This window comes from Gobio gobio (genome assembly GCF_949357685.1).
Source record: "Gobio gobio genome assembly, chromosome: 10".
Taxonomy (NCBI): Eukaryota; Metazoa; Chordata; class Actinopteri; order Cypriniformes; family Gobionidae; genus Gobio; species Gobio gobio.
The window spans coordinates 3,351,803-3,371,935 of record NC_137116.1 but is presented as its reverse complement, the minus strand read 5'-3'; the positions used below and the strand labels follow the sequence as shown (position 1 = coordinate 3,371,935).

The 20,133-nt window shown below is 46.2% G+C and overlaps 1 protein-coding gene across 2 annotated transcripts in view; it reads left to right on the top strand.

The window, feature by feature from the left end:
• frmd3 (FERM domain containing 3) overlaps positions 1–20,133 on the top strand; it is a gene marked incomplete at its 5' end in the record, with an annotated part of 102,446 nt that overhangs the window by 14,675 nt on the left and 67,638 nt on the right. For both annotated transcript variants that reach the window (XR_013817351.1, XM_079827689.1), the window contains one exon: positions 6,412–6,516. Coding sequence is in view for 1 of the 2 variants with exons in the window: in XM_079827689.1 (XP_079683815.1) it covers positions 6,412–6,516 (105 nt within the window). The remainder of the gene's footprint in view (positions 1–6,411; positions 6,517–20,133) is intronic.

Sequence of the window (20,133 nt, the reverse complement as noted above, 5' to 3'; positions counted from 1 at the left end):
ACAGGGTTCGGGAAAAGTTTGTTTTTCCAGCTCGTTCCGTTAGTGGTGAAGGAGTTGGCTGAAGCCCTATTCGGACGGTAATTGTTTCTTGTGCGGTCGGAAGGTATTGTCATCATTTACAGGGGCTAGTCAGTGATTTTATTGCCCTCTGTCTCTCACCACCCGCGTAAAAATCCACGGCTGAATTACCTACTGTTTTAGACAAACACCAAGGTCATGTGGTAATTGAATTGCTGTCCGAATCCACATCTCTGAGTTTTCAAGAATATATCACTTCAAAATTCACTGTTTATATCCTTTTTGACCACTGCAGAGCACCGTGCGGTTGCGCTTTGCTGTAATTTGGATGCATTTCTAGTCTTGTATTTCTCTAAATGCTGGCAAGTATTTACAAAAGCAATATATTTCATCACCCATCAAAAAATAAAAAAGAAGAAAAGCACGTAAACTTTTGAATTGGGCCGTTATTTACGGCAGCATTTATTCTTATCATACCAAGCATATGACATTTTATTTACAGCATACAATCGTGTTACAGACCACGTGAGTAGCGAGTTCACAAAACTCTCCCCTCCACTGTGAATAAATCACAATCCGAATGCACGTAGCACAAAGTTTTAAGTTTTATCACTGAGGTGGCGTGCACAATCTGCACAGTTATTTTTACGGACTTCCATGTGAGAAACAGAGATGAACGGCACATGACATACGTCACGACCAAACGTTAGCGATTGGTTATGGCAGATCCAGAGTGGCTCTGGGCAGATCCAATAGTTTTAAACTTCAACAGAGTACCCGCCTTCAAGGAAGTAAACGCTTGTCAATGGAGAGTAGCCAGACTCTCTGTACAAATTAAATGTACAAGAGTCTGGTAAGACCAGACTACAGCCTTTACAGCTCATGCCTCAGATATTCTGCCAAAAAGTAAAACATCTGTTTGGTTTTGAGTATCATCTCTGTTGCGTCACACACCCGAAGCACGTGCACAGAAAGCTGGATGTCAGACGGCACGTCCCGTGAGTATTAAACTAAGTTCTCTTTCACGTCTTATTCCGTTTAAACTGTTAAATGCACACAAGTTTATGTCAAAAACACACAAAGTTCACATAAACACAGTCGGTTATGTCTAGAATATGCTCACAAAAGCTAGAATCTGCAAATGGCTTGTTCTGAGACACTGCTTATGATATATGGGGATTAAAAAAATAGGAGTGGGTGGATTTTTTTCATTATAGGCTGGTTGTGTACACACACTGAGACACATTTATGTTCAAACACCATGTAAAATTTAATTTTGCATAATAGGTCATTTTTAAAAGTGCTGTGTTTCATACTACACTAATAGACTTTTTTGCTCACGAAATTTCGCTAATGTGACCGCACCTGAAGACTTGAGTTGCATAGTTTATGCTTTTTTTGTCCTTTTTGGAAACTACAAACTTTTGGAACCGTTTGACTTTCATTGTATATGTATAAAAAAGCTGAAACATTGTTCAAAATATCTTCATTTGTGTTCTGCAGAAGGGTGCTCTATCAAGTTAATTATTTATTATTTAGCAAATTAATCACTATTTTAACGTTGACACACAGACATAAATTTAGACAATATGAGTTTTTATTCCATGTTCATTCTTCTGAACGGCATCCTCGCTGATTAGGTTTCTTTGACTTTTGTTGCACTGCAGAAATGTAGTGAATCCTGAATGAGGTGGGTCCTTTAAGATATACTATATATACGTATATATGTCACCATACCCCCAAGCCTTTAACATTGACCAGTCCTTCCTATGTATTTGGGCCAAGGACAGACTAAACCATTTTAATCGACAAGGAGTTTGTCTTTCACACGTGGTCAGCTGCTCAAATAAGGGAAGTATGTACACTGTAGAATACTAATCTGCCTCAAAGATGATACTGGAAAATGACTTTGATTTTCAGCATGAAGAAAGTGTTTTTTGATTTACCTTTTCACATAAATCTCTCACTAATTTTCACTCGTCCCTGTTTTGCTCACGGAACGTGTCATCCTCTGCTTAATGATATGAAAGGATCCTTGTGACCTCTGGATTAGCAAACATTAGACGTTTAGTTCTAAGGAAGACACACTCATAATTGATATGGCATGGGTATTAATTACTGAACATTTTATCTAGGGCAAAGCTTTCACGGTCCTAAACTCTGCTTGTTTAGACTAGAGCGGCTGACAGAGGCATTGCTAACGCTAAGTGAATCTTGGAGGGATTTCGGAAGGTGGAGAGTTAAAGAAAGAGAAGCAATGCAGGGTGGTTGTGTTGTTAAAACTTGTCATCTTCACTCTAAAAAAAAAAGGTTCTATATTGCACCAAAAATGGTTCTTGGCTCGTAATCATAGGGGAACCTTTTTTAGTGCTATATAGCACCAATTTTGGTGCTTCAGTGGTTCTTCAGCGGTTCTTCAGAGGTTCTTCAGCGGTTCTTCAGAGGTTCTTCACCGGTTCTTTGACTAAGGTGCTATATAGCACCTCTGAAGAACCGCTGAAGAACCACTGAAGCACCAAAATTGGTGCTATATAGCACTAAAAAAGGTTCCCCTATGATTACGAGCCTTTTTTTTAGAGTGTTGTTAGACTCCTAAATAATTGATAATCTCTCCCCCATACTTCCTCTCTCTCTCTCCATCATGTATGCGTGATTATTAAAGCAAGCATCATTGCTCATACATAGGAATAGTCATTTGAACAAAGCCTAGCATTTGTATTATTTAGTGCATTTGTATTACAGACATTAAACGTGCAGGGATGTACAATTTTCACCTTGATGATAAAATGGATTTACATTGAAGAAAGGGACCTGAACCATAGAGACATGGGGTGCTTTTTCTAATTCCTAAAAATATTATTAGCCAACTATGGTTGCAAGTTCTCATTAGCAACATAGTTTAACAATACTGTGTTTCCCGAAACCATAGTTTCAATTAACATTTGCAAACAGCATTAAATAAATGTGTGACATGGGCTGTGTCTGAAAGCTTTAAAATGCTGCCTTTGGAGGCTATGTTCCATGGTAGGAAGGCATCAAGGTACATCCGAATCCAATGTTACCTTCACTTCCTGTCTACTTCATTTGATACAATTTTTGAAGGTAGAATAGATGTTTCCGTCGCTGCGTTTGATGTCCCACAATCTTGTACTTTCCATTCTGTGACAGCTGCGGTACTTGAAACACACCTCAAAGTATTATAGGGACATAGTAACACTCTAGCAACCACAAATAACACTCTAGCATGGTGGCAACACACCAAAAATCCCTCAGAACACCTTAGCAACCATATAACAACACTCCAGCAGCCACAAATAACACCCTAGCATTGTGGCAACACACAACCACTCAGAACCCCTTAGCAACCACATAGCAACATCCTAGAAACACCAAATAACACCTTTGCATTGTGGCAACACACTAACAACCACTCAGAACACATTAGCAACCACAAATAGAAAATTTATTGTGGCGACACACATAGCAACACCATAGAAACCACAAAAAAACACCCTAGCGTTGGAACAACACACCAGCAACACCTTAGAACACATTAGCAAACAAATAGCAACACTCAGGCAACCAAAAATAACATCCTAACATTGTGGCAACACACAATCACTCAGAACACCTTAGCAACCCCATAGCAATGCCTTAGCGACCACAAATGTCACCCTAGCATTGTTACAACACATTCACTACAACTCAGAACACCCTAGCAACCACAAATCACACCCTAGCAATGTGGCAACACTCCAGAAATCACCCAGAACACATTAGCAACCACATAGCAACACCCCAGAAACCACAAAGAACACCCTAGCATTGTGGCAACACACCAGCAATAACTGAGAACACCTTAACAACCATATAGCAACACTCAGGCTATCACAAATAACACCCTAGCATTGTGACAACACATTCACTACAACTCAGAAAACCTTAGCAACCACAAATTACACCCTAGTGTTGCAACACTCCAACAATCACTCAGAAAACTTTAACAAGCACATAGCAACACCCTAGAAACCACAAATAACACCATATCATTGTGGGCAGTGGGTTTTGCACAGGCAGACACCACTCATATTTCTAAGGAAACAGATGTATAATCTAGTTTTTTCCATGTAAAAATGTTTTGTTACACTTTATTTTAAAGGAACACACCGGACTTTTTGGGACTTTAGCTTATTCACTGTATCCCCCAGAGTTAGATAAGTCCATACATACCATTCTCATCTCCGTGCGTGCCATAACTCCGTGTGACGCACACAGCGCTAGCCTAGCTTAGCACAAAGACTGGAGGTAAATGGCTCCAGCTAGCCTACTGCTCAATAAGTAACAAATAAAAACAACATTTTGCTATTTACATGGTGTGATGTGTATAGTTACATCGTGTACTAAGGCAGACGGAAAATGAAAGTTGCGGTTTTCTAGACCGATATGGCTAGGAACTATAATCTCATTCCTGCGTAATAATCAATTAACTTGCCGTACCATGGGTGCAGCGGCACAATGATATTACACAGCGCCTGAAAATAGGCTAACTTCCGCCAATATAACCAACATGACAACCTGCTTGCACAGAGAGCATACTGGGGACTTTTCAGGCACTGTGTAATATGATTGTGCCGCTGCACCCATGGTAAGGCAGCAAAGTTCCTTGATCATTACGTAGGAATGAGAGAATAGTCCCTAGCCATATCGGTCTAGAAAATCGCAACTTTTAATTTTCCGTCGGTCTTAGTACATGATGTAACTATACACATCACAACATGTAAAAAGGAAAATGTTGGTGTTATTTTGTCACTTATTGAGCAGTAAGCTAGCTGGAGCCATAAACCTGTAGTCTTTGTGCTAAGCTAGGCTAGCGGTGGGTGCGTCACACAGACTTATGGCACGCACAGAGATGAGAATGGTATGTATGGACTTATCTAACTCTGGGGGATACAGTTAATAAGCTAAAGTCCCAAAAAGTTGTCGTGTTCCTTTAAGGTGTCCTTGTTACGGTGTAATTATACAGTTAAGTACTTAGTAATATTAATTGACAAAATGTACTTGTATCGGATTAGGAGTAGAGTTTTAGGGTAAGTTGGCTGTAATAATGCATAATTTACTGTTATTACTAACATGTAACGAAGACACTTTAAAATAAAGTGTTATCAAATGTAGTTCTTTCTGTCACTGTAAGAGAAGAGATATAATATGTGACATTTTCTCCTATTCTGTCCAGTGTACTGCTTGATCCACGTTTCACATTTTAAAATATGCAGAATGATACATTTAGAAACTACAATTTTAAGAAAGATGTTTTTTTTAATACTGGAAGAGCAGAACGTCCAGCCCAGTCTTTATTGTTTGTAGAGTACCTCTGTAGTGGAATTGGAGCCCCCTCAGTGAGATGTGTGCTATAGCAGTCTGCGTCACAGGTAATAACAGCAAGGTCAAAAGCTGATGGTCATCAGAGCTGAACCAGAGCTGCTCAGTCGAGCAGACAGAGACACTGTCCTGTATGAGACAATAAACCCATCATCACTCACACTGTATGCCAGTGTTTCCTGCAGAATGATGTGTTTGCAGCAGGGGAGCTGCCTGTCCACCCTTGCAACCCATTGATTGGATCTAAACCAAACTATATACAATTTTGTTCACGTTTTTTGTTAAACGTTTTTGTTAATCATAAAATCCCATACCATTTAATACCACTTATTACAAAAATTGTAAATGTATTTTCAACTACACATTTTCATATGAACAACCACTCATCTAAATCAATTCTGATTTAGGATTCACATTTCTAACTTCATTTGGTGTCAGTCAGTCATTACTGAACATAAATACTTGTGGTTCAGTAAGAGAGTCAGATGTTGATTCCAGTAGCAGCACTGATGGATTCATTGAGTTCATTCAGTAAAGGATTTGTCAGACTAATTCAAACCGATAACTCGTCAGAGAGTCTTTTGTGCTGTTCAATAAAAGAACCTGCTCGTAAGTCATTTCTTCATCAATCGGACTAAATTGGCTGTAGCATTGTGAATTGTATTGTGCTGCAGTTAATACAAGACATAAAATAAATAAAATTAAAATTTTATAAAATAAAAGACATGTTTTTCACATTTAATTCAGAGCGCAAGCTCACAATATTTAGCCTACCGGTATATTAAAAATATTGACCTGTCATATTCTTTTTTTCAGTTTTACCCCCTAGTGTATTTTTTCCCTGTTGTAAATCAATTAACTTATTATGCACACAACCGTCAATAGTATGATACACTGTCAATATATTCATCAGAACTGGCTGGTTCACTATTATATTTTATCTTACATCTCTGCTGTGATGATTTGATTTGATGACTGATTTTGATTTTGATTTTGATTTTATTTTCCCCACAGAGAGACACTAAAGGGCAGTTCCTCTTGGATCATGTGTGTAACTACTACAGCCTGCTGGAGAAAGATTACTTTGGCATCAGATATGTGGACCCAGAGAAACAAAGGGTAACTACACATTCACCACTCATAAAGTGTATTTTTGTCCCAATATTCATTAAATGAATTCTGACCTAAACGTTTATTATAACTTTAGCAGATATAGTGGAAGTGGAATTCTGCACAAGCTTTTATAATAATTACACCTCAAACATACTTCCTGAGTGGTTCAAAATACAGTTAAAAAAATTTGGGGTCAGTAAGATTTTGTTTTTGAAAGAGGTCTGGTTACACTTTATTTTATAGTTTCCTTGTTACACATGCTAGATGTAGTTACTATAGTAATTACTATACATTTTGCATAATTACATGCAACTAACCTTAACCAAACCCTAATCCTAGCCCTAACCCTATAGTAAGTACATGTAGTTCATTAATATTACTCAGTACTTAAATGTATAATTACACTGTAATGCGGACACCTTAACCTCTTCCTTTCCTCGGGTCATTTAAAAAAATAAAAAAATGGAGAGTTCACCTGAGTGGTACAAGACCCTAGGACTTTTGTCGTACTTGAGCCACGAATGCACAAAAAAATTGACTGTTTTATGGTTGAAATAAAAAAAAAGTAACAAATCCTTCCCTCGCGGGTCAATTTGACCCCCATAAGAATAAATGGAATGCAAGGAATGCTTCAGTACACATAGTCTACATGTGTATCTGAATGCATACTGAAGAGAAATTACTTTTGCCAATAGACAGCACAGGACCAATAATTCACACCTAATATCTTATATTATAAACAGTTCCCTTTCAGTCGGTCACGTTCGACGTACGTCGGAACTGACCGACGAATTGGGATCTGTTTCCAGAGACCGACCTACTTCGAGTGATTAAAACGAGCCAATGGACATTGGCATGTGGTTCACACATACCACGCACCGCCCCGCAGCACGGGTATAAATACGGAAGTGGAATACCGCATCATTGCTTTTTAACTTCGGAGCCGAACGGTTTGCTGTATCAAGCTGTTTCTACGAAGAGTGTTTAGACGAGTCTCGAGGAGGATCGCTCTCTTACCTGGGTCCTGGTGTGACGGCGCGAGTCAGCGAGTGGCCGCTGCAACATACACTTGTTCCTGTGTTGGTTGGCTGGGCGTTTCCGTTCTCCCAGCGCGTTCCGAACCCAGCGCGTCACTCGGCGCTCTGATGCGCGGTCGAGACTATGAAACCTCAAACGGGGTTGAGTCCCTTCGCTTATTCCCCGATCTAGTTTCTTTTCTGGGGCACCAGAAAAGGATTACTTTGGCTAATAAGCGTTGGTGACCTGAGGATTACAGTGGGGCTTCCCCGCCGGGTACATCTCTTCGGGCCCCCACTCCTCTATCGCATCAGGAGCGTGCTGAGACTTTGTTTGTGGGTGGTTCATGTTCTCTCACGAGAACATGACCACGTCAGCGCGTTGTTCACCTTGCTCTTTCATAGGGGCTTGAGTGTTCAGCGCGTCGTGTGCCGTCAAGTCTGACCGTCAAGTCTGCTCATTGTCTCACATGCCTGCTGGTAGCTTACAGATGGGATTGCTGGTCTTTTTTTGAAAAAGGGGATCTAGCGTTTCATTTGGCGCTCTGGCGGAGGACAGATGTCAATTGCTGCATCGGAGAGAGGGCTGTTATGCGCTGGAAATGATAATGCTGAGTTTCCCACTATAATGGTGTGTGCTCATGCTGAATCAGATTCAGAGTTGACAGCAATGCTTTCCTGGGTGGCTGCCCAGATGTGCATTGGAAAAATTTAGCAGCGTGGAACTATTTGGTGTCAAAATATGGAACACCAAAAGGGCCATAACCTGTATAAGTTTTTCCCTCTCTCACTGCCCTCTGTCCTGCATGCATGAGGGTAGTCCCGACCCAGGGGTTATGCGGGAACTGCGTGCGGTGATGGACCTCGCTCTCTGGGTGACGAAAGTCACTGCACGCTCCCTGGGTCAGGCGATGTCCACACCAGTGGTCCAGGAAGCTGGGACTAAACCTGGCAGATATGCGTGAGCCCGACGAAGTTCGGTTCCTCAACTCCCCTGTCTGTCAGGCTGGCCTTTTCAGCGACGCCAACGAGAACTTCGCCCAGCAGTTCTTGGTGGCCCAGAAGCAGACGGAGGTGGCAAAAAAAAAAAAAAAAATCCTGCCCCGACGACCAGCTGCTGCCTCCACCCAGCCGTCGTCGGCCGCAGCACCTCCATCTGCTTGTCGCCGAGGGCGCCACCAACCTGTCCAGGGTCCCGCGAGTCTGCTAGCAAGCACAAGGGCAAGCGACCCTGAAACGGGCAGCCCAGCGAGAGAGGAATTGCTCGGGGAGACGGTGTCCGCACCGGGGGGAAAATATTTTTTGGTTTCGGTCCTGCCGCTGGCTCCCCGGAGTCCAGTCGTACCCACATTCTCAGAGCAGTTTCTTCCCTCCCTGAGCCCCGAGAGGGATAGGTTGGCAGTGTGCGACGCCCCTGGGCCTTGCCACTCCTTTCCTCCCCTCTCACCCCTCGCCAGGGGGCAGCAGAGTGGGCACCGAGGACGCCCCCGGGCCTTCTCACCCACTCTCTGCCCCACCTGGAGTATTCAGGCAACACTCCGGGCCGCCTCCGGGCCTCCCGAGTCGGGTCTGAATACTCCACCTCGCTGCCTCACCCCGGGTACGTCTGTGGTGCCGTTGGTCCCGCTAGTTCGGTCTCTGGGGGCCTGGTTAGGTCTCCCCAGGCCGTCTCGCTGGCTCATCCGTACCATCAGACTCGGCTATGAGATTCAATTCGCACGCCGGCCTCCCAAGTACAGGGGCATCCTCTTCACCTCTGTGCGGAGCAGCGATGCCCATGTCTTGCGGTCCGAGATCGATGTCCTGCTGGCGAGGGGCGCGGTCGAGCCAGTTCCTCCTGCCGAGATGAGGTCGGGGTTCTACAGCCCCTACTTCATTGTACCCAAGAAAGGGGGTGGGTTAAGGCCAATCTTGGACCTGCGCATTCTGAATCGGGCACTCCACAAGCTCCCGTTCAAAATGTTAACGCAGAAACGCATTTTCCAATGCATCCGTCCCCGAGATTGGTTCGCAGCGATCGACCTGAAGGACGCGTACTTTCATGTCTCTATCCTTCCTCGACACAGACCGTTCCTACGCTTTGCGTTCGAGGGGAAGGCTTATCAGTACAAGTCTTGCCCTTCGGGCTGTCCCTGTCGCCTCGTGTCTTCACGAAGGTCGTCGAGGCAGCCATTGTTCCACTCAGAGAACGCGGCGTTCGCTTACTCAACTATCTCGACGACTGGCTTATACTCGCCCAGTCTCGGGAGCAGTTGTGCGAACACAGGGACATGGTGCTCAGTCACCTCAGCCTGTTGGGACTTCGGGTCAACCGAGAGAAGAGCAAACTCTGCCCCGCGCAGAGGATCTCTTATCTCGGTATGGAGCTGGATTCGGTCAGCCGGACAGCGCGCCTCACTCCAGAGCGCGTCCGGCCAGTGTTGAACTGCTTGAATATGTTCAAAGGCAGGACGTCGGTCCCACTGAAATTCTTTCAGAGGCTCCTGGGGCATATGGCATCTGCAGCCGCGGTAACGCAGCTCGGATTGCTTCATATGAGACCGCTTCAACGTTGGTTGCACAACCGAGTCCCGAGATGGGCATGGCAGAGCGGTCAGTACCGGGTCTTAGTTACTCCTTACTGTCGCCAAACCTTCAGTCCGTGGTCAGACCCCTCGTTTCTCCGGGCCGGAGTGTCCCTAGAATAGGTGTTGAGGCATGCTGTGGTCTTCACGGATGCATCATCCACGGGCTGGGGGGCCATGTACAACGGGCACGCAGTTTCGGGTCTGTGGACGGGGCCCCAACTGCGTTGCATATCAATTGCCTAGAGTTACTGGCGGTTGCCCTGGCCCGGTTCAAGAAGCCGCTTCGGGGCAAGCACGTACTGGTCCGTTCGGACAGCACTGCGGCCGTTGCGTACATTAACCGTCAGGGTGATCTACGCTCCCGTTGCATGCTCCGGCTCGCCCGCCATCTCCTCCTTTGGAGTCAGAAGTTTGTGAGGTCACTTCATGCCATTCACATCCCAGGTACGCTGAACCAGACAGCCGACGAGCAATCTCACCAGTCGACACCTCCGGGCGAATGGCGACTTCACCCCTGGAGCGTCCAGCTGATATGGGACCACTTCGGAGTAGCACAGGTAGACCTGTTCGCTTCTCCGGACTCAACCCATTGCCAGTGGTACTACTCCCTGACCGGAGGTACCTTAGGCACAGATGCACTGGCGCACAGCTGGCACCGGGACCTACGCAAATATGCGTTTTCCCCAGTGAGCCTTCTCGCACAGACACTGTGCAAGGTCAGGGAGGACGAGGAGCAGGTTTTGTCAGTTGCGTCCTACTGGCCCAACCGGACCTGGTTCCCAGAACTCACACTCCTCGCGACAGCCCCTCCCTGGCCGATCCCCCTGAGGAAGGACCTGCTTTCTCAGGGGCAGGGCACTCTATGCCACCTGCGTCCAGACCTCTGGAATCTCCATGTCTGGTCCCTGGACGGGACGCAGAGGTTCTAGGTGGCCTACCACAAGCAGTGTGGTACGAGGCGCCTCTACTCTCTGAAGTGGAACCTGTTCGTCAAGTGGTGCTCTTCCCACCGGGTAGACCCCCGAAAGTGTTCGATTAACGTTGTGCTTTCCTTCCTGCAGGATGGGCTGGAGCGAAGGCTGTCTCCCTCCACCCTCAGAGTGTACGTCGCAGCAATAGCGGCGTATCACGATGCAGTAGATGGAATCCTTAGGTAGCACGACTTAATCGTCAGGTTCCTCAGAGGTGCGAGGAGACTAAATCCTCCTCGTTCTACCTCGATACCCTCTTGGGACTTAGCCCTGGTGCTCAGAGCACTTCAGGGTCCTCCATTTGAACCTTTGCAGTCTGTTGAGCAAAAAATCCTGTCCATGAAGAAAGTTCTCCTGATTGCATTGGCTTCAATCAAGAGGGTAGGGGACCTGCATGCACTCTCGGTCGACAAATCGGGCCTAGAATTCAGGCCGGCCAACTCTCACATTGTCCTGAGACCCCGGCCTGGATACGTGCCCAAGGTTCCTACCACTCCCTTTCGGGACCAGGTGGTGAACCTGCAAGCGCTGCCTTCGGAGGAGGTAGACCCAGCCCTAGCTTTGTTATGTCCCGTCCGCGCTCTTCGCGCTTACGTTGACCGGACTCAGAGCTTCAGATCCTCACAGCAGCTCTTCATCTGCTACGGAGGCCAGCAGAAGGGAAAGGCTGTCTCCAAGCAGAGGTTGGCCCACTGGATAGTGGATGCCATTGTCTTGGCTTACCAGTCCCAAGACGTACCTTGCCCGTTCGGGTTGCGAGCACACTCAACAAGGAGTGTGCCTTCTTCCTGGGCGTTGGCTCAAGACACCTCGCTGACAGATATATGTAGAGCTGCGGGCTGGGCGACACCTAACACGTTCGCTAGATTTTATAGCCTCCGTGTAGAGCCGGTATCTTCCCGCATTCTCGCCCCCAGTGGCCAGCAGCGCTAAGTGCCCGTTCTAGTGTCGGCTTGCATACGCCACTCCTGCCCTCTGGGCCGGATACGTGCGTCTATTCTGCTCCAGTTGTGTTCCCCGGAAAACGGCTAACCCTGTGAGTTCCTCCGTCACCCCTTCGGTGTCAGACGTGGTGGCCGTCTGACGCCAGGCCTGCACCCGTATGCTTGTGGAACGTGTGTGTAGGCTGGGTTCCATATGTTGCGTTCCCCTCACGGCTACCCCATATGTGTATTCTCCACGGTACCAGCTACCCTACTCGGCTAGCCCCGTGTCTTTCCCTCGACAGAGCTTCCTCTGTTGTCTCTGGGTGTGTTCTTCCCCCCCTGGAACCAGGTTGGGTCCACTCCAGAGACTGCCATATGTTGCACTACCCTGTTAGGTTAGTCCTTATGTGTATTCCACCTCTCCTTCCATTGAAGGACATGGCTCCGCAGCGTAACATCTCCCGAGAAGGGCACGCTTTCTGTAGCAACAATGAGTTTTGGGGAATAATTAACTCAAATGGTATTAATATTCATGAGTCTATGAATATTATTTGCTTGTTGTACAGACAAAATTTACGTATAACGGAACCTTTAATCATTTAAAAGTAACCTTTATCCAAATTGATTTCTTCATCAATTATCAATCTTACAAACCTTAAGAAACATTGATCTGTTTGATCAGGACAAATAATATCTCTTATGTTTGTACGATCTGCACTACTGAAGTAGTACCACATGAAAATCAAGCTTAAATGGGTAGCTTAGATCTTACGCTTCAGTGACTTCGAATTTGTGAGCAAAACAATACAGATTCAATTTAATGCAATCATTGGGTTTTAATAAAACAACTACAGTTTACAAAGCTACGATTCATACGGGGAAATATGCATATATATGTAGGAGAAAACAAACAATATGGTCCAAACAAGGAAACATGAAACTTAACGAGTAATAAAAAGGGAAGAAGAATTAACGAGAGAGAGAGAGAGAGAGAGAGAGAGAGAGAGAGAGAGAGAGAGAGAGAGAGAGAGAGAGACAGACGGACAGAGAGGGAGAGACAGCTTCAGTCTTTTCCCAAGAGCCCACAAGAAATTCATATAAATTCATAATTCAGACAACGTTTTTCAAGCAGTTTGATTGTGAAATAGAATACTTGCATTACTACGGCTTCTTGTGTAAGTGTCTGAGTTCGAATCGTCGGGGAAGTTCGCTAAGGATTTGTGAGTCCCAGGTGAACTTCTTTGAAGTTTAGGAAAGTCACTCCAGAAGTCTGCCGGTTTCTCTCTCCGTGCGGAGAGGTCTTCTCTCAGGGTTGGGAAGACCAGGGTCTTCCCCTCCATGGCTAAATGCCAAGAGGTCCGTTCCTTGTGGTGGCGAGAATGCAAAGAGCTGATGGTCGGTTCCAGTTTTTATAGAGGGGAAGGCCGACGCCTTCAACGCTCTTGCGGCTACATGATGTGGTTTGGATCTAATCAGCGTAACACACAGGCCCTTTGTTTAAGCATGATTTGATTAGACAAGTCACGAGGGCTGTGAGGTGTTCAGACTTTGGTCTATCCTGCCACATGACTGATTGAATCATTACTGTTACAGTCCCCCTTTTTGTCAGATGATGACCTATGGTCATTATCGGACAACCCCCATCACAATGGTCGGATGGCAGGTGAATCGGGACGGCTGGATAGCAGGTGTTCGTTGTGGCTGAGGAGCCAGCTCGATGAGGTTCGCATCTGCTTCTGGCGTGTTACCCTCCCTCCAGGGTTTCCATCGGAGACCTCCAGACACAGCTGTCGTAAGTTTGGCTGAAGCGGGTTCTCATCTCGTTGAACTTCCTGTACAGGAGAAAGGCTATGCCTAGGGTTAGGGTATTGCTGATGATCATGGAGATACATAGCGCAGTGTCAGAGGCTTGCATATCCGCAATGCCGTTGTTGGACATCTGCGGAGTTAGCGATAGCGGCTGCGAGGCGGGCATTGTAGCCGGGGCCGGTCGCTTGCTGCGGGTTAGCACTGCAACTTTGGGGCTGGATGTGGGGTTTGGGGGTACCCACATGTCGCCGTGTAGTGCGCCCGACTTGGCGAGGGCGTCGGTTTGGTCATTTAAGTCTTTGTCGAGACCTGGTAGCTTCGAGTGTGCTTTTACCTTCTTCCAGTACACTGTCAGGTCATGTGTTCTTGTGATGTTGTCACATTCCTGGAACAGGTGTTGGTGTTTGACTGGCTTGTTGTTAGCGGTCTTGAAACCATTCTGTTTCCAGCTTGGAAGGTGGCACACGAAACTGAGTCTGGCATAGTTAGAGTCTGAGCAGATGAGCAGTTCTCTGATGTTGTGTGCTGATGCAATCTGTAGGGCTATGAGAATAGCTGCTATCTCTGCATATTGCGATGACTGAGGACCCAACTTGAAGTGTTGTGGTGGGCACGGCTGATCGTTCACCCACAGCACTCCTGCATCTGCCTTGAGGATGCCGTCGTGGTTGTAGGAGCACCCATCGACGTAGGCCATGGGCATGCCCTGGCACGCATTCGGTTCAAAGTGTCTTTGACAGGTCAGTTGTTGTTGGGGTTCTTGTGCATCCGACCAGACAAAAGGGCAGTCTTTCTTCAGCAGGGCTGTTAGAGGTCTGGCCATGTCTGAGTAGTTTTCAATTAACTGTCGGGAGTAATTGCATACCCCTAGAAAACTGCGCAGCTCAGAGGTGTTAGTAGGAGGCTTGATGTTTTGAATGGCATGAATACAGTTTGACTGAGGTTCAATGCCTTGGGATCCGATTAGCAGGCCCACGTAGTTGACCTTGGCCCGGCACCACTGTCCTTTGTGGAGGGCGATCTTGGCACCGGCTGCGGATAGTTGGTTCAAAACATAGTCTCTTTCTTTCAGGTGGTCGGCCACCGTTGTGCTCTTCATGAGAACGTCGTCTACATAGATCAGGTTGGTCTTGAGAGGTGTAGCAGGTTCATCAGTCTCACCGACAGGCTGGTGGGAGACTGTGTATACTGCGAGGTGATTGTCCTCAGTCAGCTCCGTTCGGCACACCTGGTCTTTGGTCATCGGCATGACAGACGTGATGGCAATGAATTTGAAGGGTGCAGTGAACAGCGTGTTATCTGTACTCCCTTCTGGTATCAGTGCAGGTGGAATGGGCCCGATGATGGGTGGTTCAAGTTCAAAATCATGAAAGTCATGGCTCACTAGCCATCCCAGCCGGTAGGCCTTGGGAATGTTGATGTCAGTTGCGGTGCAGTTGTTGAAGAGGATGTAGACTACACAAGATGACATTTCAGTGAGGGGTGTGGCTTCAAGTGTGAGTCCGAGTTCCACACATTCAGGTGAGGGTTTGAAGAAACCCAGCGTGTGGTTTAAGGTTTGGCCACATCGCATGTTGAGCCGAACAGCGACCCCTTTGGTGTATGCTGGTACCACCGTTCCCTGTTCGTTGACTAGGGTGCAGACCTTCGGGATGGTCTGTCCTGCCATGAGGTTGTCATGACTGATGGAGACGTGTGGCTGTAAAGTCAGTGGGGTTTCAAGTCGACCTTGCCTGAGGTCCACAGCAGCAATTAGCCCCTGGTCTGATTCTGGATCAGAGTGTTCGTGAATTAAAACTCGTCGTAGCTGCCAGTAGTCTGCTTTGACAGTCTCTGGTTGACGGTCTAGAAAGCTGCGTACGTCCCGGTTAGAAGTGATTCTGAGTAGGAACAATCTGTCCCAAGTGTTCGCGTTAGCGACAGTCTGCAGGTGAAAGTCTATGTCTTGCAAGTAGGCGTCAACGTCGTCTCCTCCTGCAGGGTCTGGGCTAAACGTAGGGATATTTCTGGCCAGCTTGTCAAGGTCTTTATGAGCTACGTGGCTGCTGGCCCTGACTTCCTGGAAGTGTTTCCCTTCCTCCGCTGCTGGCGGGGGTTCGTGGAGGCTAGAGGGTGACAGTCTTAGCAGTGGGTTGTCACCCCCCTTTCTAGCTCTTGGTTCTTGGCTAAAAGGTGCGGACCAGCTGGTCGGGGGAAACTTTGTGTGGTGCGTTCCCCCTTCCCGGTCACTTTGCAGTTTATAGGAATGTTTCAGTTCTCTGTGAACAAGGTCAAGTTCATCTTTGAGCTCATGTCTTTGCTGGACCAGCTCATTGATCTCGGCTCGGGCAGCCTGCAAGTGGTTTTCGGAGGCTTTGGCTTTAGCATCTCTGTCTTTGAGTGCAGTGTTGGCTCTCTCTAGGAGAACTTTGCCTCGCCGGAGCTGTTCGTTGAGTTCTTCCCTGGTGTCTTTCTCTGACTGCTCTCTGCAGTCTGTGTCCAGACGCAGATCTTTCAGGGCCTTTGGAAGTCTTTTTACTTCTTTCTCTCGTTCTGTGTCCGTTTCACCCTTTTTCTCTGTCTCTAGAAGTAGCTGGTCTAGATGACGCTGGGTGAGGGCCTGGTTTCTCCGGGCCTCCTCGGCTTGGAGCTTTAATGTTGCCGCTTCCTGTTCCAGGTCGGTGTGGCTCTTTTCTCTTAGCCGTGCCTGGGCGACAAGGTTGTGGGCGAGGCTCCCGAGGATCTTGGCCAGTTCTTTGTGAGAGTAACTCTGCGTCGGGTCGTGTGCCGTCAGCTTGTCTAGCTCTGTGTCCAGTTCCTCCTGGCTCAGCTGTTGCAGATCACTGGTGTCCTCCGACGGAACAGTGCTCGTCATCGCTTCCAGCCATACCGCTAGGCGATCCCAAGGGACAGTGGGACTGGATGAACGGGGCATACTGGTTCACTGTGGGCGAGAGAAACACAGCACACACACACAAAGAGGCCAATGCAAGTTTTTTTCTAAGGTTAACGAGCTCTTGTACGGACCATGCCGTCGACAAGAATTTTGGCTAACTGATGTAAACAGTTAGACAGTTAGGCAATTAGGCGGGCCAATTTTTGGGTCGGCCTGAAATAGAGACTTTGACAGGTGGTAGCCCTGTGGGTCACCTGGTGACGCCGGCTGCTTGGTTGTCACTCTATTACTTAGCTTTCCTTGGGGTCTCTTGGTGAACTGAGAGAAACAAGATTACAACAGTCCGGAAAGTGAAGGTAGGAAAGAAACAAACACAAAAATGAATTGGTCTGCAATAAAAAGGAAAACAAGCGCGAACGCTGGGAGTGTTAGAGAAACACTAAAGGGGCTAAGCCTGCTACCTTTCGTGAGAGTTTCTGGGGCCTACAGCATGTGTGGCTATCGGGTTAGGAAACCTAGGAAGAGGGTGCGGCTTAGAGAGGAAAGGTGGGCCAAACGTTTAGGCTATACTCGGGGAGTATCTAATATTCGGCTTATAATGTGGATTTTATCACATTTAGTTTATCCGGGGCGAGTTGAGGTCGCTCAGGTGGAAAACCAGCGGCACAGTTAGCCTTCCGGGCGTTCCCAAACACCCAACTGCCGTGTCCTCGGTCCTTCGTTACTCTGTATCGCGTTACGCCCACTCAAACAGTTTAGACTTTAAACACAACCTGACAGCACCCACCCGTCAACCGCCAGCCAGCACAGCAAAGTTGGCACGTTCCCTAGAACCCTCTTTTTCAAGAGTGGCTCCCTATTAAGCCATGGTTTAGATACAGGTGCCAGACATTGCCTTGTGTGTGTCAGCTGAACTGGTTGACTGGCTTTGGAGTGTCAAATTGCTGATGTCGCCACTGCGGGCCGCAACGGCGGACAGAGGTAAAAGAAACCGAGATTCACACACAGCCGATGCCGGTCACGTCGGTTGGACAACCTTGCTCATGGAGACCACGTTGAGACGATTCTCAATTCACCACCGATGCTTGTGAGCCCTACAATAAATACACAAAGAGGGTAAATAGGTGAAATCAAAAATTAATTAAGACTCGCTTGTTTACCGGATCAAGTGATTTATGGTTGCAGGTGAAAAGGAAGTGGGAAAAGAGAGAGAGAGAGCTGTAAGCTGACTTAGCAGGGTATGGCCACACGGTGGCGTCCTTCCTTCCAAGTGGACTGTCAGTAACTTTAAGAACCTAATTTCAATTTAAGCTAGAGGAAATTCATTTTTCCTTTTAAACTCAAATTCAAATAAGTGTGTTTAATAAGCGAGAACGGAGACCTGGTTGCTGCCTAATGCTAGTAAAATTGCATAAATGAAAACCTTTCTATAAGTAATCAAACAATTTACATGCTCTTCTTAGGAAGGAAATTAAGTTTGTTAAAACAAAATTTATAGCGGAGAGTAGAACTATCCGAAAATGCCCACGAGATGGCGCAGTCGAGTCCACCCAGACTAGAGTTAGTTAGGAGGAACGCTCACCAGATGGCGCTGTTGCGCCCGCTCGGGATAAAGTTTTGGTGAAGTGTAATTCGAGAGCTGTTAGGTCGCGCCCTCTGGTGTCTAGCACGCAGAGTTGCACCTGCTCGTGTGACTTGAAGACCAAAAATCAAATAATGGCCGCACACAGGATTAACACAAATCACAATTACTTTTTTAGACCACGTCGGATCTTTTCGTGCTATATTGGCACAAACAAATTGGCAGGATTCATTCGCTGCACAAGAAAATGTGGATACAGGAATAAACATCTGCTTACGTCACATTTAAAAGAACTCCAATAGACATTTATCAAACTGGCTGACGGTCAGTCAGCATTTATGAGTCAAATGTTTTAGGTCTCCGATTTGGGTAGCTAATCCAATGTTAAACCAGGAGTTATCGTTTATCTTAACGATTTAATATTATATTAGGCCTATTATTGAAAAGAGGAAACTCGCTCTAATTCAATCTTCCGCTTGAAAGAAGATTTCTTCGTTCAAGTCAAGCGGGATAAAACAATATTACGCATGTACGGACTGTACAGAGATTTCTTTATCTCTGCAGGACATCTAATATTGCTAAATTAGCATCTGTTAATATGCTTAAGCTGAGCTCGGCATTGTGCCTAGTCAGTAAGTGAGTTCGCTTTGAGCGATTTGTCTCACAGTTCGAACAAACGAACGAAAACGCGCGTGCATAATATTAATACCCAAAAATACACATGAATATGAATATTAATATTGCTCACAAAAACAAAGTTTGAAACTGCCCGCATTCTCCACCACTGTAGCAACAATGAGTTTTGGGGAATAATTAACTCAAATGGTATTAATATTCATGAGTCTATGAATATTATTTGCTTGTTGTACAGACAAAATTTACGTATAACGGAACCTTTAATCATTTAAAAGTAACCTTTATCCAAATTGATTTCTTCATCAATTATCAATCTTACAAACCTTAAGAAACATTGATCTGTTTGATCAGGACAAATAATATCTCTTATGTTTGTACGATCTGCACTACTGAAGTAGTACCACATGAAAATCAAGCTTAAATGGGTAGCTTAGATCTTACGCTTCAGTGACTTCGAATTTGTGAGCAAAACAATACAGATTCAATTTAATGCAATCATTGGGTTTTAATAAAACAACTACAGTTTACAAAGCTACGATTCATACGGGGAAATATGCATATATATGTAGGAGAAAACAAACAATATGGTCCAAACAAGGAAACATGAAACTTAACGAGTAATAAAAAGGGAAGAAGAATTAACGAGAGAGAGAGAGAGAGAGAGAGAGAGAGAGAGAGAGAGAGAGAGACAGACGGACAGAGAGGGAGAGACAGCTTCAGTCTTTTCCCAAGAGCCCACAAGAAATTCATATAAATTCATAATTCAGACAACGTTTTTCAAGCAGTTTGATTGTGAAATAGAATACTTGCATTACTACGGCTTCTTGTGTAAGTGTCTGAGTTCGAATCGTCGGGGAAGTTCGCTAAGGATTTGTGAGTCCCAGGTGAACTTCTTTGAAGTTTAGGAAAGTCACTCCAGAAGTCTGCCGGTTTCTCTCTCCGTGCGGAGAGGTCTTCTCTCAGGGTTGGGAAGACCAGGGTCTTCCCCTCCATGGCTAAATGCCAAGAGGTCCGTTCCTTGTGGTGGCGAGAATGCAAAGAGCTGATGGTCGGTTCCAGTTTTTATAGAGGGGAAGGCCGACGCCTTCAACGCTCTTGCGGCTACATGATGTGGTTTGGATCTAATCAGCGTAACACACAGGCCCTTTGTTTAAGCATGATTTGATTAGACAAGTCACGAGGGCTGTGAGGTGTTCAGACTTTGGTCTATCCTGCCACATGACTGATTGAATCATTACTGT